Source organism: Psittacula echo (genome assembly GCF_963264785.1).
Source record: "Psittacula echo genome assembly, chromosome: 9".
NCBI lineage: Eukaryota > Metazoa > Chordata > Aves > Psittaciformes > Psittacidae > Psittacula > Psittacula echo.
In genome coordinates this window covers 17803394-17828271 of record NC_137745.1, presented here as the reverse complement: position 1 = coordinate 17828271, position 24878 = coordinate 17803394, and the positions used below count along the sequence as shown (strand labels likewise).

The window sequence follows — 24878 nt, the reverse complement described above, 5'->3', positions numbered from 1 at the left end:
GGAAGAAGCAGGTGGTTTACTTTTCACGTCGGAGGCTGACAACATAAAACCTCTCTACAGCTCCAGGCGGCTTGATCTGACAGGGAGCAAAACCACACACTGGTCACTACACACAGGCTTGATGCACAACTGGCATCTAAAATACAACTCAAAGAAAGTTTCTGGAGGGTTCTCCTCAAGTTTGGGAGGGGAAGACTTTGTTACATCCAATTTTATTTCTTATAAAAATGCTGTAACACGCATGCCAATAGGAAAACTGCTTCTTTGTCTTAAACCACGTCAGTCCTTTTTCTGTTGAGCAGCCTGCTTGGCATTGTTGGCCTGCATCTTCTTCAGCCCCTTTTTGTTGTGTTTCTTTGCAAATCTCATGTTCCTCAAGAACTTGGGATCAACCTATGAGGAAAAAAATAAGCCATGCTGTAAAAGGGAGACATGTAAAAACACTTTAATCTCCAGATTGTTCCAATTATTCCCAACTGCTGGCTGTGATTAATTCAGTTTTTCTGATTTATTACATCAACAAAATTCTTTTAGCCATCTGTAACCATGCTTTAACTGGCTATTTCCCTTCATTTCCATAAACAAACTCACACAAAACCTCAGCAATAAGCACACATAAAGTACAAGTTGAGTAAAGCTGTAAACAAGACAAATTTCATTCCTCTGACACAGTGTGTTCTGGATCAGAAGTACCACAAACCAGCCTTGCAGATGGGCACATACACATGGAATTCCTGGGTGAAGACCAATGCCACTTTCTCAGGCCTTTCCTTTTCACATTAAAGTAAAAAAAAAAAAAACAAAACACAACAGCACAGAATAGCAGCTCCCCAGTTTTCTTGTCAGCTAATCGCTAGCCAACGCCTAGAGCAGCTAGGACCGATTCTCAGAACTATCAACTGCTCTTGCGTTGATAAACACTTGCTATTTTTCTAGTGAGAGGTGCCCCTGCCATGGCAGGGGGCTAGAACTAGATGGTATTAAGGTCCTTTCCAACCCAAACCATTCTATGATTCTGTTTTACTGTAAACAGTTTTTTAACCAGCACACCCATGTATCGGGATTCTGTCTTCTTAACTCATGCTCAGTGCAAGGAGACAGACTCAGAGACTGCTGCAGCGTCTGCAGGAGGGAGCTGAACCCTCCCCGAGCTATGCAGAAAAACAGCTTTTATGTCACATCCAAAAAGCCAATAATCGTAGAGTAGTAAGGGTTGGAAAGGACCTTAAGATTATCCAGTTCCATCCCCCCTGCCATGGGCAGAGACACCTCACACTAAACCATGTCACCCAAGGCTCTGTCCAACCTGGCCTTGAACACCGCCAGGGATGGAGCATTCACAACTTCCCTGGGCAACCCATTCCAGTGCCTCAGCACCCTCACAGTGAAGAACTTCCCCCTTGTATCCAATCTAAACTTCCCCTGTTTAAGTTTTAACCCGTTACCCCTTGCCCTATCACTACAGTCCTTAATGAAGAGTTCCTTCCCAGCATCCTTACAGGCCCCCTTCAGATACTGGAAGGCTGCTATGAGGTCTCCACGCAGCCTTCTCTTCTCCAGGCTGAACAGCCACAACTTTCTCACCCTGTCTTCGTACAGGAGGGGCCCTAAAAAGCAAACAGAATGACAACCCTCCCCAAATCCTAAATGTCCTGCCTTCCCTTCCAAGTGTGGAAGAAGATCCCGTTATATCAGTTGTCTAATCTCAGAAAAGCGTAATACTGCCACTCTCAAACGTATTGTCCGGAAATGCCAATTCCTCTAATCTTCAGACTGAAATTCTCTAGATGAGTACAACAGTAAATACTGGATAGTAAAATAATAGTGAAGTGTACATGAAACAGGAGAGGGAGCAGGACTAAAGAGGGAGAAGAGCTATCCAACTGACACAGGTTTGTTTCACATGAAGGAGCAGTTAGTGACACCCACCTGAGCAGGACAGAAACAAAACTGGCCAATAGGTAAGAAGCAGTTCAACAGACACACAAGAGTGGATTTCACATGAGTCACAAATATCACAGCTGCATGTAAGGTAAGCAAAAGACAAACCAGAAACCCACAGTGGTTCTGGCCATCTAAAACACAAACCCCTGCCTGCAAAAAATACATCAGTCAAAATAATACAAACATTGGACTTTTTTCCATGGTTAAGCCTCAGTAAAGTAACAGCATGGAAACATCAACAGAAATGCTCACCCCTTTGAGAGATTCGTATCTATGGGATCTGGGTTTCTTGATGCCATTTCTGTGCCACTTACGGGCTATGAACAAAGACAAGAAAACAAGTTAACACTGTTGCATTACCTTCCTTTGAAGTCCAGATGACCCTACCAAAATGATGGTGAATAGAACATTTTCTAACCCTTTCCATCCAAACTAAATGCAAATTAATAACACACCTCTGATCCCACCCCTCTGCATTTCTATGGGCTTCTAATCCAAAAATTTCAGCCTCCTCATCAACTAATAATATACTGGCAGCATCACCACTGGCACACTAAGAGGCCTCAGCCATCAAGCAGCTCAAGCACTTGTACTTCACATTAAAACGCACCATCGTGCACTGTGCAACCCCAAGCACAACCTACTCTGTGTAATGAACTCTCCTAACTTACAGCATCGATGGAAATAAAACCCAAACATGAACTCTTTTATCACTGTGGTCATCTTTGGATGACACTGGATCACAGGCTGCATACCATTCAGCAACGTGCTTAGTTCAAACACATAAAGCTTTTTTCTCCGATTATAAGATTTGTATATTGAACCCAAACAAGTCACGCCTCTTGCAAAGCTCTATCAAACGCCCCGTTCAACCTCCACAAACCACCACCTCCCTCTCACGGCAAAGCAAACACACAACGCAAGGAACACCGGGCCGCCGTGACTGAGCGCGTCGAAGCAGTGGGTTAAAACCTCTCAGCGAGCGCGGCCAGCAGCGACACCACCCCCCCCCCCGTGTCCTCCCGGAGCCGCAGGGCCCGCACCGGCCGCGCCTTACACTGGTTGTGCGTGGTGTGGTTCTTGGACTTGGCCATGGCTGCACCTGCGGGAGAGAAAAGCACGGCTCAAATGGGGAGGGCTGCGCGGCACGGCCCGGCTACCCCCATCGCCTCCTCAGGGCTCCCCGCCGCTCCGGCCTCCCGCCCCAAGGCCCACCATAGCCCCAGCCCGGCGGGGTCTGCCTGGGCTCGCCTTGCGGACCCGCCCGCCGCGGCCCCAGGCGTGGATGGAGCCGGATTGAGCAGAACTACACCCACCGCCACTGCCACCGCGCCGGAAGAGAAAGCGGCTCCGCGGGGGCTGCTGGGAAATGAGGCCAACGGGCCGGAACTCCGCAGGGCTCCGGTGCGCAACAGACGCCGCCACGGGGAGGTTCCGGCAGGAAGCCTCCCATCTCTCCGCTCCCCTTCCCGCACCGCCGGTCTGTGCCCGCCCGGTGCACCTGCACCTGCACCTGCACCGGCCCCGGCTTCGGTGGATGCGGCCTCCACTCCCGCCCCAGCCACGCGAGCAGGGAAGGACCCACAGCAACACGGCTCCGCGGCTCCAGCGACGTGGCGGACCCCGGTCCCTCAGCGACATGGTTCCCCCACAACACGGTCCCGCACTAACAGAGTTCCCCCCACAATATGGTTCCTCACCAACACAGTCCATCCTCCCACCAAGGCTTCCCATCAACATAGCCATTCCAGCGCCGTGCGGCGCAAGCGAGCGGCGCCGAGACGCCATGCCACCATGGCGCTTGGTGGCACTGCCGCATCGCTGGAGGCAAGGGGCAGCTGAATTCAGACAGAATCCCCTACACATTCAGCTGTGCGTGCCACCCTAGCACAGGGATGTGTTCAAGGCCAGGTTGGACGGGGCTCGGAGCAGCCTGCTCTAGTGGAAGGTGTTCCTGCCTGTGGGAGGGGCTAAAACTGGATGAGCTTTAAGGTGCCTTCAACCCAATCCTGCCTCTGATTCTATGAATCAAATCACACAGAGTGTATTTTCCTCACAGCAGATTCATTAAGCGCTCATTTGAATGGAACACGCCCTTGCAGAAAGGCTGTGAACGGCTGTGTTCATTTTCAAACCCTGACAACAAGCAGCTTTGGCTGTGCCACTTTTGTGACGCCCCAAACCCGCTGCTCCTGAGCCCAGCACGCCTGCAGCTGTGCAGGGGGGTCTGTGCTGTGTCTGACCATGCCTGGCCACACTGGCCCACAAGATAAAAGTCTCACTCCTGCAAAACATACAGACCAAGACTTGGACAATTAGTATCTGAAAGACAGTAAAATGATCACTAAGATGGGCAAATGGAACCGTATCTATCCATGGTGCAGCTGCTTTGCCAAGGTGCCAGCTAAACCAGAACACTAATGCAGATTTCCTTTGATGACAGCAAAGCCAGGCATTGCTGGCACAGGCAGCCCAGTCAGAGGCAAGTGGATCCACCTTCCGATGGCCAAGGGCTGGAGTTAAGTCTCATGGCAGCTTCTGTTACCCCAGCCACAGGAAGCTTTGTGATAGTGGCTGTCAGGGAGCCCCAGTGCTGGCTGTGGGCTGCCGGTGGTGATGCCACAGGGAGGCATTTGTGGTTATGGACTGAGGCATCTCCCATGGGGAAGTGTGGAAAGAAACGGGAACCAAAAGCCAAGGTCGCCCAAGCCTGCTGGGTTGTACCTGTGTACAGACTGCTACATTTGAGTTGTACTTGTGTACAGACTGCTACATTTGAGTTGTACTTGTGTACAGACTGCCACATTTGAGTTGTACCTGTGTACAGCCTGCTGCATTTGAGTTGTACCTGTGTACAGACTGCTGCATTTGGGTTGTATCTGTGTACAGACTGCTGCATTTCAGTCCAGGATTGCTGTGCTTTCAGATGGGAACCTTTGGAAAATGAGCAAAAAGAAAAGGCCAGGCTTTTTCACATTGTGGTTGAATGGGAAAATAGTGCATCTTTTTATGGCATTGCCTTTAAGAGGAGAGGCACAAGTGAATTGCCTAAAATAACCCACACTGGAAAAAACAGCCCAGAGACCAAAGGCCCTGGACCAGCACATGGGAGAGAGAACCGGCCTTTTTTTTTCAGTGACTGATTGCTTCCGGAGCTACTGTGCCTCAAGTTTGGATACCTGTGACCAAGCTCTTCCTATTAAAAAAATCGGAAAAAGTCTTGAAAATTGTATTTGTCCTTTTTTTTCTTTCTGGGCCACTGTTATTACCAAATAGTGTAAACATAGATGAAAATACCCATATTCTTCTCCTGGTGTTGTGCAGCTGGAATGTGAGGTTCTCCACAAAATCCTCCCTGAAACACAAACTTCTGACTTTATAAATTATGGGGGTTTTAAATTTTTTCCATTGTAAGGAGTTGTGGTCTTAAAATATTCAGACATTTCTGTGGCCAGCTAATTGCAGCCAGCACCAGGGAGAAAGCCTGACTTTCCTGGTAACCCAAAGAGCCAAGCTCAGTGGAAGATAAAACTGCATCTCAGAGGTAGGTTTGCCTCCACTGTGTTGCAGAAGGAAACAGGCTGCCAGGTTCCCTTATCCATTAGGTTATGAAAACTCCTGATATTTTTCACTCCTTTCTGAGCCTTCCTTTGTAGGAAGAAACAGAAGGGTTTATTTTATGGTTCCGGCTATGTTTTCCAAGTTCTTTCAGTATCTCACTGCAATTATTGCTGTTGGAGCTCCCTGGGAGCTATTCACAGCTGCTGCTAGGGCCTTATGAGACAAGCAGTCACACAGATGGGGATGAGGGAAGCTGTGCTTAATGCCCAGGTGATTTACAAGACCTGTAAGCCAAATCATTAAAATAAAACTGGAAGTGCATTCATTTTATGGGGCTGAGAGTAATGTATTTAGGATGGTTCATAAACCACTCCAAAACAATGCAGGATATCAGGTAAAAAGGATGATCCAAGATAGGATCAAGACCTCCTGAATTTCTCCTGTGCTCTAATGAGCAGCAGTGTCTCTAATTATGGTATGGCTGAGAACGACTGGGCAGTTCAAAACCTTCAATCATACTTGTAGTGATTACAAACTTAATTAGTGCATGTTAGCCCAAGTGTCCTCTATTAAAGGAGCTGTGCTCATTAAATAGGATGGTAATTACTCCAGCTGTAGAACAATTATGGAAAAATCACAGGATAAAGTAGAAATCTCACAGTGCCTTTGACAACCGCATTATCTCAGTATCCTTGCATCACACACATTTATGCCGATTGACCTCTGTTAGGTTTGTCATTGTTTTCATGCTGACACCACATGTCAGCAGATTCCCCTGATCTTGCCTTCTCCCTCCCTGTAAGCTGACATTTGGATCTAGGGTAATGAATTTCCATAACTACCCCCATTTAGTAATGCCAGTGACTCAGAGCAGCTTGGTGCCCAAGCCAAGCACTCCATGGGTATAAATCAGGAAAATATTACTAATTTCAAGGAAAACACTGCAATCTGCTCCAAACGGGATATGGGCAAGATTTTGTTGACATCTTATGCAATATTTCGTTCTGACTGTGTGTATATCTGCAGGAACAGTAGCTGCTTCGATTCATGGTTATACGAAAGAACATCTCCTTGTTAAGTGAGAAAATGAGGCTGCCCTCACCTCTGCATGGTGCTTTGTGAAACAGGGGTGCTTGCAGCGCTGTTGGCTATCCAGTGTGGTGCTGAGCTAGGCTGAGTTTTACAAGGAGGGCTTGAACTGAGGTTGAGGCCAGTCATTTCCCAAGACATTGGGAAATTTCCTCCCCATTTTCCCAGGAAGAAGACAAGGAAAGGCTGTACTGACATAAGATGCTGGGCACAGCATGACAGCATAGCCCTCCTGTGCCCTGGTACGCAGGCAGCCTCCTCTATGTGGACCCTCCATGCAAAATCAGGGATAACAGTTTCAGGTGTTGATTAGAAGGAGTCCAGCTGGCTTTGCTTGACATGGACTAAAAGCTGACCCCTCCTGGAGAGCTATCAGCAATGGGAAAGCACAGTGATGCTTTTGGCTGTCCTATCTGGCTCCCAAGGGAAGGTGTTGCTCCCAGGGCAGCTCAGGCACTTGCCACTCATCACCCTTCATGCTGTGCTCTCCACGGACACCACTGGAGTGGAGCTGCCATGTGCAGGGCTGCACCTCTGTCAGGGCCATTTTGTGGGATATGGCCACTTTCGTTGCTGTCCTTTCCCCCAGCGAGCGGAGGCTGAGCTCGCTGGCACGTCCCCGAGAGGTCCCTGCATTGGTGGGATGTGGTGGCTTTTGGGCAGTTTTTGGGGTTGTTCCCAGCTTGTGGGCAAGTAGGACTTGGCTGTGCTGTTAAGCTTGAGCTAGCAATGCTGGAAGTCCCCAAGAACAAATGGCCACTACGCCTCCATAGAAGCTACATAGAGAAGCAGAGACATCTGCACATAGAGGCACTAGAGGGAGCCTGAGCATAACAGATCCCGCTCTGGGCTCAATGTGAGAGCACTGGTCCTATCGAGGGAGAAGGGACTAGGCAGTAACAGCAGACACAGCACTTTCCCCCTTGACCTACTGTGGCTTTTTTTTCCCTGACAGCTGTTATAATTTCCTCAAAGACATGAAGAAATACTGCTTCACTTATAGAAAGTGCTGATCTGCCAGCAACCAGACAGCTGGCTCTGTGCAACTGGTGCAATCATCAGACTGGAGGGTTCAAGAAAGCAGGAGTTATTGCAAGGCAAAGGGGAGCAGAAGCGCTAACCCACAGCCATGGCTTTCCTACAGGATGGGGAGCTGTTGTGACACAGCCCTGCAAGTGCTCCTGGACTGATGACAGGGAGCTGGGAACAGTAACTGAGGCTTGTGTGCTCTGCTTGGTGTTCTCCGGTGAGCACAGTAGGAGAGCTGGGGCACTGGAAGAGGCTGGAGAGATGCAGTCTTTCATTCCCCTCAGCACTAGTTTCATTGCACTTGCTTTGGACAAGAAACAGGGTCACTGCCTCAAGATCTAGTTGCCTGAATCTCCCCTTCCCACCACTGCCACCACGGATCAGCGCAAACAGCAAGAGAGTCACTGGGTTAGCTACAGATGGGCACCAGTGCTATGATGGGGCAGGGACTAGGGAACAAACACTTTGTACTGGTGTTTAGCCACAGTGGGGAGACGGATGTGTTTGTTCCAAGTACATCTGCAAAGCATATCTTCTTTTACAATGTTTGCAGTGGGTCAGTTTCTTTCATCAGGATAATCAAGCTTAGCCCAGCAGAAATCAGAGAAGCATCCAGCAGACAGGTGAGCAGGGACTGTGAACAAAAGCTCCATCACTCCTGGCTACCTTTGGAGGCTTTCATTCCCCACAGAGACCATCCCCCACATCAGCCCAGACCCTCTGCACATGTGTTCCTGTAAGTGTGTTCCTGTAAGCAGCTTCCCACCATGAAGGCAGGCGGAAAAATCAGGCAGCAGCCTACCATACAGCCATGACCTTTCTTGCCAGGCCTGCCACCTCCTCCCACTCTCCCCAGAGCTGGCACTACTAACAGCTGGTTTCCTCTTGTTATTTTTCTACCTCCGTTCCTTCCTCCAGAGGGGAGGCTGTGCTGGTGGCCCACGTACCGGTGACTCACAGGCTGGGACCCGCGAGGAGCCAGCTAAGCCTGGCCAAACTTAGTAACATCTCATTTTCCATTGCCTACACCCTGGATGCTTCTTCTGGCTGGGCTCATCACTGGAGACCTTCTCCAGCTACCTGCAGGGCTGGGGAGGACCAGCTCAGTTGCATTTGCTTTAAGTTTTGGCAATGCAGGCGCTGGGCTGAGACAGAGCAGCCCTTGATACAGATAAATTCCTACTTGGTGAGCATGTATCCAGCGTGCTGATAGCCAAGAACCATGAGATGTTCTAGACATCAGAAAGGGCTTTTCGGGCTTGGGAAACACATAAACAAAGATATATAGAGAGGATTGCATGGTAGCTGCACTTTTCTGGAGGCGTTTGAATAACGTAAGGGGAACTTAGGGCTTTAAAAGCTGTTACAGTTATTCTGTGTCAATCACCTGGGTCCAGATGGACCCAAATCAACAAATGACGACTTCAACCACATAAAGTGAGTCTGGGGCACCTGCAAGGTGGGGAAGCATGGTCTGCAAAGGTGAAGGTGCTGCTGTGGCTGGAAGCTGGGAATGGGTGACCAAAGCTACCAAGCAGAGCAGGGAGACACAGCTCCTGGGCAGATGCAAGGCCGTCCATGCAGGGTTGTGTGTAGGGGATAATGCCAGGAAGGGAGCAGCCGTGTGTGCTCAGCCCACACTTATTGCTTTAATGGGATTTTTCAGAATACTTTTGCCCTGGTAATGGAAAAGGAAGTGCTCCTGATGCTTCCCAAGGCTGGGGTGAAGCTGACGTGACACCTGCTCAACCTGCACTTCCCGAGAGCCCGACTGTTGGGAAGGAGCGAGCGGATCCGCAGGCACAGCATGCGTGGAGCAGCTGATCGCGGCAGAGGAGGAGGCACAAGGAAGCGGCTGGGAGAAGCAGAGAGGGCTGACCTAAATAGATGCTGAGCTAATTTATTCATTTCTCTGCTTTATTATTTAACGCGCCTTCGAAACAGCTCAGGACTTCTGGTTCCTCTCAGCTCTGCTGCTGACGTTGGGATGGGGTTATTTTTGACCTGATTTTCACATCCATCGTGCTGAAAAGCACAGCACAGCCTTGCTCAGCACCCCGCTCTCCCACCAGGCAGCCAGGCATGCTATGGGGAGCGCCGACACAGCCACTTTCTAGCCAAGAAGGATTTAAAGTTATTTTGAGCTTTTGCTTCACCTCCCGCCTGGGAAGGTGCTCACATTTTGGCATGATTTATGCATTGTTAATAGGGAGATTTATCTCCAATTTAGCTGGCTGATGAGAGGATTGGTGAGTTCCTACAGCATGAGGCAGCTTCAACCTCCACCGACATCTCTCCCATGCAGGTTGCCAAATGCAGCCCTGGGCTCTGTAGCATGGAGGCTTTCAAGGATAAACCTGTCTCACCTCCAGCCAGGCTCCTCTCTCCTCACATCCTAGCAACTCCTGCAACACTGTTCGGGAGGAATTTACGATGAGGACTTGGAAACCTAGCTGTTGGGAGAGCTGTCTGGGCTGCAGTTCGCCTCATAGGCTGCACGTGTCCTCTGTGAGCTCATGGCACGTTTTAGAGGTGCTGTGGCTCAAGAGCCACAAGTTGAGAAAAAAGGAATTGCTGCCTGTGCAGGTTGTCTGAACCCAGGCACCATTTCTGTGCAGGCGCAGGGGTATGGACAGAGCTGCTTACCAGGATTCAACCTGTGCAGCACCAAACTTGTGCTGTGCAGAGCCCTTTAATTTTGTTTCTCATTAGGGTTCATCTCTCGATGTACAAATTTAGAATCATAGAATCACAGAATAGTTAGGGTTGGAAAGGACCTTAAGATCATCCAGTTCCAACCCCCCTGCCATGGGCAGGGACACCTCACACTAAACCGTGTCACCCAAGGCTCTGTCCAACCTGGCCTTGAACACCGCCAGGGATGGAGCATTCACAACCTCCCTGGGCAGCCCATTCCAGTGCCTCACCACCCTAACAGTAAAGAATTTCTTCCTCATATCCAATCTAAACTTCCCCTGTTTAGAGGAGTGTTGTATCCAGTTACAGGGGAGTATCCAGGGGAGTGCTGTATCCAAATTTAGGCCAGTGTTGTATCCAGTTACCCAGAATCTCTGTTATGGTTTTTTTAAACTGGATTATTCATCGACCTGATTGATTCTGTAAAGATTTTTAAGCAGTAAAACAAGCACTGATGCTATTCAGCTCCGCAGCAAAGGCAGTTCAGCTCATGCCGCCTTCACACTGCTGGAGAATTCCATGTTGCTGTTGGGGGTGGGATAGTACAAATTAGCAGAAATGAAGCAGTTAACGAGGCTGCAAGTTAGAATCTTCCAAACCAGCAGGCACCAAAGGGAAGCAGCCAGCTGTGGGGCTGCAAAGGTGGGGGCTGCTCTGCCTGGCACATTCAGGCCCTTCTGCCTTTGTCGGTTAAACTGGGGCAGTGCAAATACACAGGGCACGCAGCCTCGCCTGTGTCAGCTTTATACTGAAGTTTGTATTTGCGGGTTGCTTTTTAATATAAAGCAATATAGTGTTTAGATATGTTGGTCTGAGGGCCTTGTGAGTCCAAAAAAAGAACAAACAAGTAAAGGACAGAGGCAGCCAAAGTGAATTATCAGGAAAGCTTCTATTTCCCTCCCTATATCCTCAACTGGAGTGCAGTGGATGATGCTCCGATTTTCCTAATGCGAACAGAAGGGCACTCTGCCATCCCAGACCCCTGGAGTCCTGGGTTTTGATGCATCTGCCTTAATTGCATAGGACTCATTAGGATGGAGTTAAAGCCAAATGGGATTGGAAATGGAATCCCACCTGGGATTTAGGATCCATCATGTGGGCACAACTTCTGCCCTTTTCCTTGGCAGCGAGGGACTGTGATAGAGGGGAGAGTCCTTTAATGAACTGGCACTGGTTTTGGAGTAGGCAGCAGGCTGGTTTTCAGCCTCCAGGTGAGAGATCCAGTCTGGCTGCTGGCTCACCTTTATCTGCGTGGAGAGGATTACTGGGAAGCCATGTTGACAAATGCTGCAGCTAAAAAGGAAAATGAACTTCCACACAAAAATGGGTTGTTTGTGCAAAGCGGAGAGGGAATAAAGAAGCTGCCAAAAAAGCTGACATTAAAACCACTGCTTACCTGCAGCTCATCTGATACCATGACTGAAACCTTTCATTTGCAGCAATGTAATCCAAGATGTTCTTTCTGCAAAGCAAGAAAGTAGGTTATTGCTTAAGCAGAGCTGGGGAAGTGGAAGGAGATAAGCAGGGCCTGATCCTGCTGGGTGCGGTGTGCTCCACACTCCCTCTGAGTATGAGGGTCATACTCAGAGTTATGCTTTTTTCACCTGAAGCGAAATCCCATGCTAGAAGCTAACATATAGTAGGGAAGGACTTGCTAATTGCTCAATGGGTGCTGCAATAAATGAAGCATCCATTAAAATAATACTTATAGGACATCAGCAGCTTCCAGGAAGTGAAGCACCTTAACCCTCTTTCGCTTAGTGGACTCAACAGGATGGCTGAGAGGGGGGCCTGGGACAGGGGCTTGGGGCTTTCCAGGACCAGAAACTTTCTGCTGCCTTCAGACCCCATTCCAGAGAGGTACAGGTGACAAGGGACATTCATCAGTTCAGGTTTGCGTTGTTCTCTTGGGTGAGGTGGCTTAGGGCTTGTTAATACAGATGATACAGGGCCAGGAAGGGAAGATAACGCACTGTCATTCTCCTTTGACTTGCACTAGGAGATGGGTTTCAAATCACCTCTTGGGGTGCAGCATTTGCAGCTATGCAATGCTCTGCCACCTGCTATCAAACTGCCTGGGGCAGCGCAGAGATCTTTCCACCCCTGGCTATTGCATCTGACCCTGTCAGGAGTAAATATTTAGGGAAAGAGTAAAAAGAAGCCTCTCCTTTGGCACTTTCTCGCTTTCTAGCAGCAGGGGCATTTCCTAAGCTGCTCGCTAAAGTTCAATATTTTTCTAAGGAACAGCTGATTCTGTCAACACAGTAATATTCTCATGGATTTCACTTATTTCAGCAGGGCAGGATGTGGCCTGATATGGTTGACCTTGCTCTGACCGCTTCATCAGCAATGCCTCAGGAGTTTTTCACCCTCAGGAGCAGAAAGAGCTGGGCCAGAGCCTCATGCAGGCAGCCAGACCACTGCCAAAGAAAACACGTGGGACCTGGTCCAGGGTGGGCATCTCTATCTACTGCTCTGAGCTCTTATACTTCTTACAAGGTATGGATGTGGGCACAGGAGCCACTTGCCTGCTGGAGAGGGAAGAAGAGCAGTGCAATGTGTGAAACCAGCCTTGTAGGAGGCTACCACTGTATTTCTAAGAATTTGGTTAAAAATCTCCCTTCCCTGACTGTCTTGTGCACAGAAAGCAATAGGATGGTAAACCAGCTCTAACTTCTGCAAGCGGGCAGCGCACCCCTGCACACCCCCACCCCCATGCTTTCCTTTGGCTGGATTGCCTGCTACAGCCATGGACCATCTCAGCTTTCCTGGGATGCAGAGATAGCAGTGTGCTTTGCTCAGCAGCAGTGAAATCCTTCCCTCTGCAGCACCAAGCAGATCTTGTGCTGTTTCCTTCCCTGTCTTTAGATGTGCAGAAATCCACCCGGCTGCATCCACTGCTTGACTTTAGCTGTAGTTTTGTATCAAGATCTTTTCAGCAGGTTGTGCCAGTGAAGAAATCACATCCCCATCAAAACCACTACTGCAAATACTTCTTGGTGTGCTCTATGCATGCTCTCAGGGCTCATTGCAATCAGCCCATCTCTCTTGCTGCTTCTTATCCTGGGTGGCAGCAAAAGGAAGTTGAACGAACATCTTCTTCTGATACTGACATAAATTATTGAGCAGCCTAGTTGCCCTGCCCTGTCACAAAGTCAGTGCTAAGGAAAGACTGGCATCCTCCTTTGCACATACCTCAAATGAAAACCTAACTGCACCCCAGCTGCATGGGAAGGGGCTGGGATTGGCAAACAGGCTGGCTGTGGAGTTCACAGTTCCTACTATGAAAACTTGCATTTTAATGTCGCTTTGCATATGGTTTTTGGCTGTGTTTCTCTGAGGCCCAGCCCAGCCCAGACCACCTTGCATGCTGTGCCTGGGCTCTTTGGTTTAAATACACTTGTTCTGGAAATGGTGCTTAAGGCCATCAATTTCAGCCTGACGCCAGCTGCCTTGTGGGGGTAATGGGCTTTATTAGGGAGATAAGATAATAAAGGCTGTGGCAACACTTCCTTTAGCCCCGCTGCTATTCCACACGCTGATGTGCAGGTTTGCTCTGAGTATCATCAATAACTGAACTGGTCCCCATAGGAGTGGATGCACTGGGACAAGGACTGCCAAATAAAGGAGAAGCGCAGCCGTCCCTTCTTGTATCAGCCTCATCTCAAACAGTCATTTGTATTAAGGATGGCCTGATTTACGATTTGGCCAGGATTAAAACACATTTCCTTCCGCAATGATTTTATTCAGGCTTTTCAAACTGCTTCATGAATTCCAATAAATCCTTAGGAAGTCTCTGCAGGTGGATGCCTTTAAATCTGTTTACCCTTGGCATTTGACAACCCCGACACATCCAGAGGCGGTGGGGAGGACAGGGTGCCCACCTAAGATCTGGGGGCAGGTGATCTTCAAGCATTTTCCACTGAAGCTCCAAACCTGAAAACTCTTTCAAGTGTTTTATGTAAGAAACCAAGCCACAGCACCACAGAGTCAGGAAGACGATGCAGGACAGATCCCAGGTGTCCTTACTCTCCTCAAGCACCTAAACCACCTCTCCTTTCCCCACTACTCTGCATCATCATGCTGCCACCCGTTCAATAGCTGAAGGATCCTGAAAAATTACAGCCAAAGCTTTTTCTTGTCTGCAGCAGCCACCTGAACCAACCTGCTGTTCAGATGGAGGCAGTGGAGCATTTCTTAAAACAGCTCTTCCTCCTGCCATTAAATATTTAAGAGAGGAGCACCGGGGAAAGCATGCGCTTTTGCCGAGGCAGGATGCACAGTGCTGGGAACCACAGAGCCAGACTTAAATAGCAATGAGATGGCAGGTACTTGCAGAGCACAGTTCAGTTTTAGCTTCCCGCTGCCTCCCCTTGCTGTGGTGCTCCCTGCAGCATCTCCAGCATTGCATCCTCATCCTGACAGCTCCTGCACATGAACAAGCACTGAACACCTGACCTAGCACTGCCTTCCTGCAGATCCCAGCAGGGGACATGTCTGGGTTGGGAAGGCAGACTGGGGAGCTACACGCTCTGCTCAGCCACCCCTGGGCTGCAGACTGAGCGGACGAAATCCTATTGACCTGGAAAGCAAGTGCTCGTCAGGGCTGACGGGAACACAGCGGTGCCCAGACACTGGCCACAGTGGGACAGGAGCAGAGCATGCAGCAGCCATGGCCCCAGCTGCCAAGGGCTATCCCTACCACCTGCTTTGTCTCCCCATCATCACTTTCCCTGGTCTGCCTTATTTTGGAAGGGTGGCAGAGGGAGGGTGTTAGTGAGTCTCTGTGCTTTGCAGTTGCTGTAGCAACTGTGGTGTCTCTGGTGGCAGGAGCACACGTTTCCTACAGCCAGAAGGAGTGTGAGCCGCTGGATTGCAAGAACATTATTTTTTTCCCCTGCTAGAAAAAAGCCCCCTCTGCCCCCACCCCTGTGCCCATGAGCCGAGCTGGAGGGATGCTGCTGCACCTTCCTGCTCCTGGGCAATCTGCATGAGCCAAAGCCTCAGCACCTGCTCCAGACCTTCCGCTCCTTGGCAGGGACAACTGCCTTTCCCTGAGCCAGCATCAAAGGCAGGGTGAGTTGACGCAGCCATCCAGGCTCCCCTCTGGGGCAGCTCAGACCTGAATTCATTTCTGCATGAATTAGAGCATCTGCTTTGGCAAGCAAGGATCAGTCTTGATCAAAACATTCTCAGCAGTGGAGGATCAGCACAAGCTTTGCTAAGTTACTTCCCTGACTAACAACTTTTAAATAATAGAGCCTTTTTCAGAGGCTGGATTCACTGGGTGTCCTTTTCTTGTAAGATTTTGCCTCCTGAATCCCATTACTCCTCCATTTCCATCATCTTTGTACATCGCAAACCCTGACCCACTCTCTCTTCCTTTTCTCTTTGAGGAACCTGAGAGACAGAGCTCCGTGAGCAGCCCCTTGATATGTGCTGGTGCCTCTTCTCCGAGCCTCAGCAACTTGGCCATCGCACTGGTGTTCGATCTTGAGGCACATTGCTCCCGCTTGCCACCCTTGTGGCAGGACCATCCTTTGGCCATGTGCCACTGCAGGCACCCACATCCATTTGGAGTTCATCAGCCTGGTTTGAGCTTCACCTTGTATATGTGACTCATCTTTTTTCCTCCAGAAATGTGACTTTATATTCAGTTCAAATAAAGCATATCCTGCTGGCCTCTGTCCAACACATCCAGCAGTTCACATCAGCCAGCAGATACCCAGAACAAAGCAAACAAAGCTTAGTAGTAACGCTTTGGTGTTGCTCATGACCCACGGCTCAGGGTTGCATCTGCTTTGGTTTGGTTTGCAGAATTAAGCCCCAGCCTTGCACAAATGCTTTTCCAGAAGGCCATGAGCTCTGATCCAGCCTTTTCACCACCTGCCTTTGGGATGGCTGTAGCTGCTGTCAGGGAGGGCAAGAACTGCAAGCAGGTTCTTCATGAGAGGGGGAGGCAAAAAGGGAGAGAGCTGTTCCCACCTTTCCTGCTGTAAGAGTACACCTTCTAAGTGTTTCCTGATGGGAACCAAATCTTCCTTCCTCAGGTGGTCACCTTCACCACAAGAGATGAGCACTGCTCAGGCATTCATAGCTGGTGTATTTGGGGCTGCAGCTGGAACCCTGCATTCCCTGGGAAGTGTTCCTGAAGATCAGGTTGGGCAGCTGGGGAATGTTTCACGGCTATGTTCAGCCTGAGACATTTTCCCTTTTTTTCCTCAAAGTACAACAAAAACCCCGTCAACAAGTCACAGAAGAGTGATCTCAGTCTAAAATACGAGCCCTGGCACAGGAGGGCATTTGACTCAGAAGCCACTTCCCATCTTTGGAGACTACAAGTATGTTCCACTTCGTCATCCTGAAGGTCTTTAAATGCTTATAAAAACAGCATTTGTTTATGCTCAGTCAGAAGAGCCTATCTGTTACCTTGAAGGCTGGATTCAGAAAGTTTCTTCAGAAATTTACTGGTTTCATTCCTACCAGTCTGAACAGAAGTTTTCCACAGAGACTCTCAAAATACCAATGTCTCAATTCCAATTTCCTTCAGTCTTTAGCAAGACGTCACATTAATTGTGTTTAAAAGCACTTTTACTAGTTACTGAGAAAGCAGGAGTCTGGCAGCTCTTCTTGACCACGAACTATTCACTTTTGCAAAGTCTCCTTTAACAGCGGTTTGATCCAACACAGTGGTTTTCTCCACCAGCAAACTCAGCAGAGCCTGGAGCCAAAAGGTCCAGCTCCAGGCAAGGGTTATTGCCTTCAGATCTCAAGGGCTCCTACTGCTGCCTAGACAAAGCCTTTCTGCCCCTCTCACGGCTTCTCACATCCCCAGTGTCAGGTAAAATGGAGCAGTGGAGGCACACGGTCAGCCTGAGGCCAGGGAAATCCATGAGAGCAGGCATAAATACATATCAAATGAGGCAATTTCATCCACACCTGTGATGCTTTGAAGAGGACTCAGGGACCCATCTAACAGCTTGAGGGAGTTCTGGTTTAGTCTGATTTTGCATAAGGCTATGTTTCAGCCAACAGCTCAGCCCGGTGAAAACACAGGGAAAAGTGGTCATGAAAAAAGCCAGCAATTCCCACTTCTTCAAGGCTCAAGGAAATTATCTTCCCCCATCTTATCTCCATGGGATGCTCTGGGACCACTCCTCCCAACATTTAGTCATTTCGGAGCTGCATGGGCAGCCAGAAACACAAACCTTCCACCTGCTTCCTTACAAGAGCCTTCCCGGCTTCCTTTAGTCAAGGCCAGAACATGCAGAGCAGGATGCCCACTGCTCACGTCTCAGTGCCTCAGCCAGCTGCAGGATGCACACAATTCCATGTGATACAAGCACCATGGTGGGATGCAACTGGGTCATTAGCATTTAGTGGAAAAACTCAGCTCTACTACATATCTGCTATTGACTGTTCCATTCTAAACAAGGAGACCGATGTTAAATGGCGTTAAATGACACAAATTGAGGTTGGCCTTTCCCTCCTGGCAGTTTTTTCAGTGCCCTCGATGCCATGCCAAACTGAGCCTCTGCTTGGCGTTTCAGCTCTGAAAATACTTTAAGGAGTGCCAACACACACACACACACACACACACACACACACACACAGAGTCCTCATATGGGAGCAGCCAGTGCTCTGATAATTGAGATGTTAATGCTGAAAGACTGAGCAAGTTTCCCTCGTGGCTTGGCTGTGGGGAGCTTATGAGAAGAAAATGAATGAATTGGAACTTACTTGAAATAGCCAATGGATTGAAACCTGGAGATTTCTGGAAGCACCTATGCAGGGAAGGAGCATGTGTGAACGGTCCATTTATAGGACCCCTCCTATGGTTGTGTAAATACATAAGCATTAATGTTGCAAGTTGCAAAGACTGGCAGGGCTGGCAGGATGGCACCCATCTGTCTCCACAACCACCTCCATCAGCACACTCACACTGCCATCTTCCAGCCAGGCAGATGTCCCATGTACAAGGATGGCCAGGACAGGCACAAGTGAGAGCCCAAGATATATGGGCAGCGAAGATGTTCCAGCAGAAATGGTCTGTTGGACAGTCAGGTATCCGCGGGTACAGAAATGCAGAGAGATGAGCTTTCAAGCAGGGGAAAAGCTGTGTCAACCAAAAAGTGCAGCCCAGCTCTTGTCACAACCCTCTTTGATCCACCACCAGTTTAACACAAACTCACCTGGGGAAAGTAGATTCTCTTTCGCTTGAGGATGGGTATCTGATACCCAAATCTTACAGCTACTCATAAACAGCTGAAGATATTTTGATTGGAAAAATGCCTTGTCAAAGCTCCCATATCAGAGTGCCCTGCAGGATCTGAAGCCTCTCACCTACAAGAGTGCAAAGGATCAAGCCCATGAGGCAACAAACATCAAGAAGGGCCTTCATTTAGCACAGTCTCTTCATCTCTAACTTTAGGACAGATGTGGCAATAAAGGGCTGAGCAAAGTCTAGTCACAGCTCCTGCATGGGTCATGGCTACTGCACAGAAAAGCAAGCACCAGTGCAAACATGTGCTGGAAGGACCTCACTGCCCATAAAATAGTCCAATAATAAATAATTTTGCTTTCAAGAGCTGACCTAAACATGATTACTGGAGGTCTGATACTCCCACATGGGCTGGTTTTACACCTGTATTATTCACTGGCCCCACGAGAGCCAGCCCTGACTTCTCTCAGAAGGATGGAGAAGAGAATCAGGCGTTTCCATTATTTAGCCCTCGGACATGGCCACATCCACCCTGCAAACCAGCCCTGTCATATACCCTTTGCATGGCTGGGGAGGGCCTCAATTACATGGTGGTGGCCATGCATGGGCCACCAGCCCCACTGTTTACAGGAAGCGCTGGTGCAGAGCATGGAATTAGAAAGACCGCAAGGAAGTGAGGGATTATTTACTGGAGATTAAAGGACATGGAAAAACCACAGGACAAATCAGTGGGGCCTCAGCAATGGTAGCTGCTATTCCAGTCTTCCAGCTGCTGGCATTCATATTGGTCATGCTGCCACGGGAGAACTTAGGAGGAATTCAGTAGGATGGATGGTTGCTCTGCTTGTGGACTAGTAAAACACATCAAAGAATAGGCCCTAAACCTGCTGGAAGGATGCAAAGGATGTCTGCTCCACTCCTTCCCTTCCTCAATCATTCCTATAAGTCTTCCTGCTTCCTGGGGTACGATTCCTGGTTTTGAACTGCATCTCCAGGCCAAGCAGCCAGATCTACCTGTCAGCAAAGCCACTGGGATGTTCCCACAGGTTAGCCCAGATCAGTCAAGATAAAGCATCTCCTCAAACCTGGAAAGAAGTTGGGTGGGGGTTAAGGACTGACATCTCAAGACCTACAAGACAGCTGCAGTGCTAACGGCAGCTGGTGTTTCTTGGAATATCCATTATTATCACCTGGGGAAAATACCAGGTGAAGGTTGATTCTGATCCTCCGATCCAATCATTCTAGCACAATCCTTCTCAGGATCATTACTTCTCCAGGCTTTTGCCTTTAAGCATCCACAACCTCCTTTCCCTTTAGAAAGTTCAAACCTATCAGCATGGTCTCTGGTGGGAAGAGACACAAACAGAGCCTGTGGCCAAGCAGAGACATTTTACAAGTGACAAGACACGCTTGTTTGAAGTGCCTCAGCTGGAGTGCACGTGAGTTCACCTAACTTTTGGTGAGCTCTGCTTTTCAGCTAAGGCTGCCCACCAGGATTTCAGTGGTTGCTCGCCAGCTCTGACATGTGGGCTGTAACAGGTCGTATGTCAGTGTGTGACCACCTCTGCCTGCAGCTGCAGATACACAGCTGCTGCTCCTGCAGCTCTCCAGGATGGCCACACACTCAAACACATTTTCCCAGAAAATCCCACAAGCTTTTCCAAATGCTTGGGTGTACCTTCCCTAGCATTTTGCTCCTGGCAGGTAAAGCTGTTTGCAGTGCTGCCATCTTGGTCCCACAGCCACACTGGAGATTTTGCCCTCACCAGTCTCCTGCCACTGGCAACAAGTTTTGGGGCAGCACCCAAACTCCTCCACCAACCCCTTTCCCAGGGAGTCAGGCAACTCATTTGCTGTCTCTCTTTGCAAAGACAAAGATGTCACTTTGTTATTTCCCCCCCACAGCCTCCGCTGTATCTCAAGGCCACGCAACATCAGGCTGCTGCCACAAGCCAAGTGAAAGCATCCCCCATCCATCCCCACAGCTGATGCAGACTGAGCTCCCACCACCACTGTGGCCTTTTGCACTCAGCGCAGGGTGGTGATTCAGCCCTGACTCAATGGGAAGGTGGCTACGGACTGAAACCCCAGCCCTGCTGCCTGCACAGTTTGTGGTTAACATGATCCTGCTGGAAATTACAGAGCTCCAGCACAGGCAGTGGGAGGGAGGCTCCCCTCCGTGAGGAGAAGCCCACAAAAGGCTCACACTGACATTCCTGCCTTCTCTCTTGCTCTGCATCCATGCTGCTGAACAAACACAAACAGCACGTTGCCTTTGTGTTCGACCCAGAGCAGTGCTTGGCTGCTGGTACCATACCACAGGCTCCGTCTAGAAAGCAAACAGTAGCTCAGTAGATTTTTTGCTTTTGTTTCTGTTTTGTTCTCCCTACAACAAATAGAAAGGATGAATGAGCTTATTTTACAGCCTCAGAGGAATACCCAGCCATTGTTAGCTTGACACATGCAGCAAAAAGTGATGGCTAAGAAAATAAAAGCTTATTCTTTCCTGAATGGGTTGGCTGGAGAAGAATCCCCACCCCAAAACCCCTTCCATGAGCCAGCAGCAGCATTTCCATCAGCTACGTGGCTGATCCACAGCTCGGTGACTTCCAGAGAAAGACCTGACCTGCTGCACATAACAACAGGGAAGTGAAGATCTGGGTTTATGTGATTTCTGAGGAGTCTGAAGCACACTGTGCTCCCAGCCCGCCCTTCCTGCACAGGTGCCACCCAGCACCATGTCCCCATCCTGGGCTCACAGCAGGCAGAGGGAAGGCAACGCCATCCTTCTGCACACACTAACATAGAAACTCTGCAGAACATTTCCTTCTCTCAGTTCTCTGAGTCTAAAAAACCTTGTCACAAGGTCTAAAAGTCCTTAGTCTCAGCTGAGGCTCAGGCACCTGCAATGAGTATCCCAGAGCTGATGGGACACCGAGGGTGATGACCTCTGCTTTGGAGAACCAACATTGCCAATAAATGGGCTCAACAACACTTTCTCCCCTTGGAAAGGAGGACTAAGAGCCAGGACATGCAAAGAAAACAGCAATGCCACAGCTGCTCAATTAATTAACACAATTAATTTTAACCAGGACTTCTTGGGTCATTTCACTGCAGCCATCTCTGCTGGGAGAGCTGGGCACTGTCACCTGCTGCAGCCTTCTTTGAAGCAGTAACCTGGCTTCAGAGTTGTATTTCTCTCCACTCACCATGTAACTTGGTTATGCCACCAATTCACATGATTTTCCCTATTATTGCAATGGTAAAATCAGTGTCAGGAGCTCAGAGTCCACAAATGGAGATTCAGAGTTTGGAGTCTGCGGCCATCTCGTGTGGTTCAGTGACACACGAAGGGAAAGAGAAAAAAAATCCCATTAATAGAATAAATCCTCAAGAATTTCCCCCAAACTCACTTCCCACCCAAACCAATGCTTTTTTAAAGTTGGATTAAAAAAAGCAGGAAATTCTAGTGAATATACTCCCTCCCTGTCACAGCTGCAATTCTGCTTTCAAATACATCTGATTTAGGAGACTGCCTTGGATTTATTTGTATAGCTGCATGCTATTTTTCCTGCTTTATTCAGTGTTCAAAATGGCTGCAAAAAGAAGCTAAATCAGAAGCCTGGTGGTGCAGTCCTGGATGCTGAGCCATCGCTTCCCTCCATCCTCCTGCCCTGCGTACATGAGGGTTCCTGGGAGCAGCAAAGGACAGGACAGAGGGGGCTGAGGCTGTGTCTGAGACAATTCTGATTGCCAATATGTGCATCAGTGGGGGTGTTAATTTAAAGAATAAAAAGTGAGGGTTTTTTTTAGTCTATAAAATCAGGAGCCAGCTCCCTTACTGGTATCAGCAGAGAGCAAAACAGGGCCCAGGCAATTTTATCAGCTGTGGCTCCAACCCATGTTCTGTCAGCAAAGCGATGAACCACGGGGAGAATGAGATCTCATCTTTTATTAAAGGCAGCTACGTACCCATTCACAGCTGTGTAGTGCCTTTAACAGCAAAATCAGTGACCAAGGTCTTCAAGTGGTTAATGTTCAAACAAATTACAGTGAGGAACAAAAAGCAGATTTTGCTTTAACTTGAAAATTGAAAGAGAATAGAAGAAAACAAATAATTCCTTTTTTTTTTTTTTTGACCTTTTAAATGGCCAAGGCTTTTAAGGGGTGCTCCAGAGCCCAGCATGAGCCTCCTCCTTGGGGAGGGAGTGAGGGAGGAGAGGGCTGGTGCAGGGGGATGTATCCTGATGGGTATTTTATGGGCTCCCCTGCACTGAGTGGGGAGCTGCGGCTGCCTCATCATGTAGAGGCGCAGGCAGGGGACTGGCTTGGTGACAGCAAGTCTGCTCAGTCACAGATCAAATGGCTTGATAGAAACTGGATCCAACTGGTCCAGCCTTGCGGGTTTTGATTTAAGCTGCAGTTATAAGGTGTGATTAGAGGCAGGGGACGCAGTGCCAAGAGCTCAGATGTGAAGCAAAAAACATACATTAAAAAAAATCCTTTCCCTAAGCCTATCCATATTTTTCCAGTGTTAACTCTTTGCCTGCCACTGCCAAATACACAAGGAAATCCTGGGCCATCCAAGGACACCTTCAGTGCTGATGCTTAAATCCAGGGGCTGTAAGAGTTCTGTCAGCAATGCAGAGGAATTTGGCCATTTGGTCACTGAAGCACTAACATTTATGGGCTTAGTATCAATAGTAACCACAGCAGAACTTCATAGGGACCACATTTCCTGCCACTGTGCCTGAGAGCAAGGGAAGTGGATGCCCTCCCTGAAGCCCTCATGCTGACCAGCAACGGCTGAAGCAGGGGCTGTGTTTTGGCTGCCTTCTTTCTGGGTTACTCCTATACAGGAGAGGAGGAGGCAGTGCTTTCCTGGAAATGGTTAAACAAGGTCTCTTTTTCCTGTCTCCAATCAGTTGCCCAAAACTCAATAGTTAATTTGGCAAAGAGAGACCTTTGGAGATGTTAACGCAGTTCAACCCTTCAGCCCATATGGATAAAATCACACTTCAATAAATTGCTGGTTCTTTATCTTCCTGTGGCATCATCACAAAGTTAATTTCAAGCTTTCCAGTAAGCTGTAATATATCTTTTAACCTAAAAGCTCTTTTGCATGACACTGAAATAGGTCCCAGTCTATATACATCTGCTGCCAATACAAATGTATGGTTCAGCAGCAGTAAAGAGGATATAAAAGACTCCCACATTACAAATGTAGGAGGCAGAGGATATTTTAGCATGGCAGTGGTTACGCTTTTGGCAGCTTTGCTATAATAAAGTTTGTTTTCAGAGCCTTAAAATATTCCCTGTGCAGTGAAGACTGACATATTTGCTTTCAGCAGAGCTGTCTCAGGGGCCAAGGCTGGTGAAAGGAGCTTGGGAACATGGGGGAACACAAAGAAGATGGAGGTAATATCACCCTACGTTTAAACAGGGAATTTCCTCTCAAAATGCAAATACTTGCAAATGCCATCAGGTTCTGGTAGGACTATTTCCATAAATGCAGATGGGCACTCAGCAGGTACCTGCACACAATGTGACAACCCCGGGGCTGCTTCAGGAGATGGGGGCAAGGGAGAGAAGCTGAGTAGGCAGGCCAAGGGCCAAAAACACAAGGTAAAAGGGATATGAGACCCCAACCTTGTGTAGGAAAAGTCTCTGGAGACCTCCACTATCTCACCATCTGATGGAGGCCTCAAGTCACCTGGCAGGATGCTACTGCTGGGTGCTTGTCTGGACAGAGATGCTATTGCCTTGAAGGAGATGGACCCCATCTACAGCTGGCAGGTGGGTGTTGGCTTCCATGTGTCTCCCAAGTCACCCTGGACTCTAATAATCCACTTGGGCACCGAGGTAGCTATGGAGAAAACTCGCGAATGACTCACAGCTTAGTGCACGCTGGGATGGCAACAGTGGCTGTGAAACTTTGATCCAGGCAATTTTTTCAGCAGAAAAGGAGAGCTTGTCTCGGACAGGACAGCATCCCAATTCCGGAGTTGCTGCCTCGCTTTGCCTGCCTTCTGCCTTCCCATGAGGCAAGGTAGGGTTGTTCTCCAGGTCCCCAAATGCCATCACTGTGATGCTGAGGGCAATGCGCTCTGTGAACAACCACCATTTCCTTTTGCTCTGGGAACTCAGCCTGACAAGGGATGACACAAGGAAGTTTGCCTTGAAACTTTAGGATGTATTTCCAGACCTTTAAACCTCAGCTAAACCAGAGGAAGAACAGAGAGCAGCTGGAGAGAGGTGGCTTTCTATGGTCTCCTGCCCCCTGCACCACCAAATAGCATTTCCCAGGATACAACGTGCAGTAGGAAAGAGGTAAACT

The 24878-nt window shown here is 48.8% G+C and overlaps 1 protein-coding gene across 2 annotated transcripts; it reads right to left on the bottom strand.

Annotated features, from left to right (window-relative positions):
• Positions 1 to 180: 180 nt before the first annotated feature.
• RPL29 (ribosomal protein L29) lies at positions 181 to 3521 on the bottom strand. 2 transcript variants are annotated; one of them, XM_080625897.1, is made up of 4 exons: positions 3160 to 3521; positions 3002 to 3046; positions 2197 to 2261; positions 181 to 393 (listed from the first exon to the last, which is right to left on the bottom strand). In XM_080625897.1, the coding sequence occupies exons 2-4, from the start codon at positions 3036 to 3038 to the stop codon at positions 280 to 282; spliced, it is 216 nt and encodes a 71-aa protein (XP_080482023.1). In that variant the 5' UTR covers positions 3039 to 3046; positions 3160 to 3521; the 3' UTR covers positions 181 to 279. The 2 variants fall into 2 exon arrangements, with proteins under 2 accessions (XP_080482023.1, XP_080482022.1); XM_080625896.1 differs by having other exon boundaries at positions 3261 to 3517.
• Positions 3522 to 24878: the final 21357 nt, after the last annotated feature.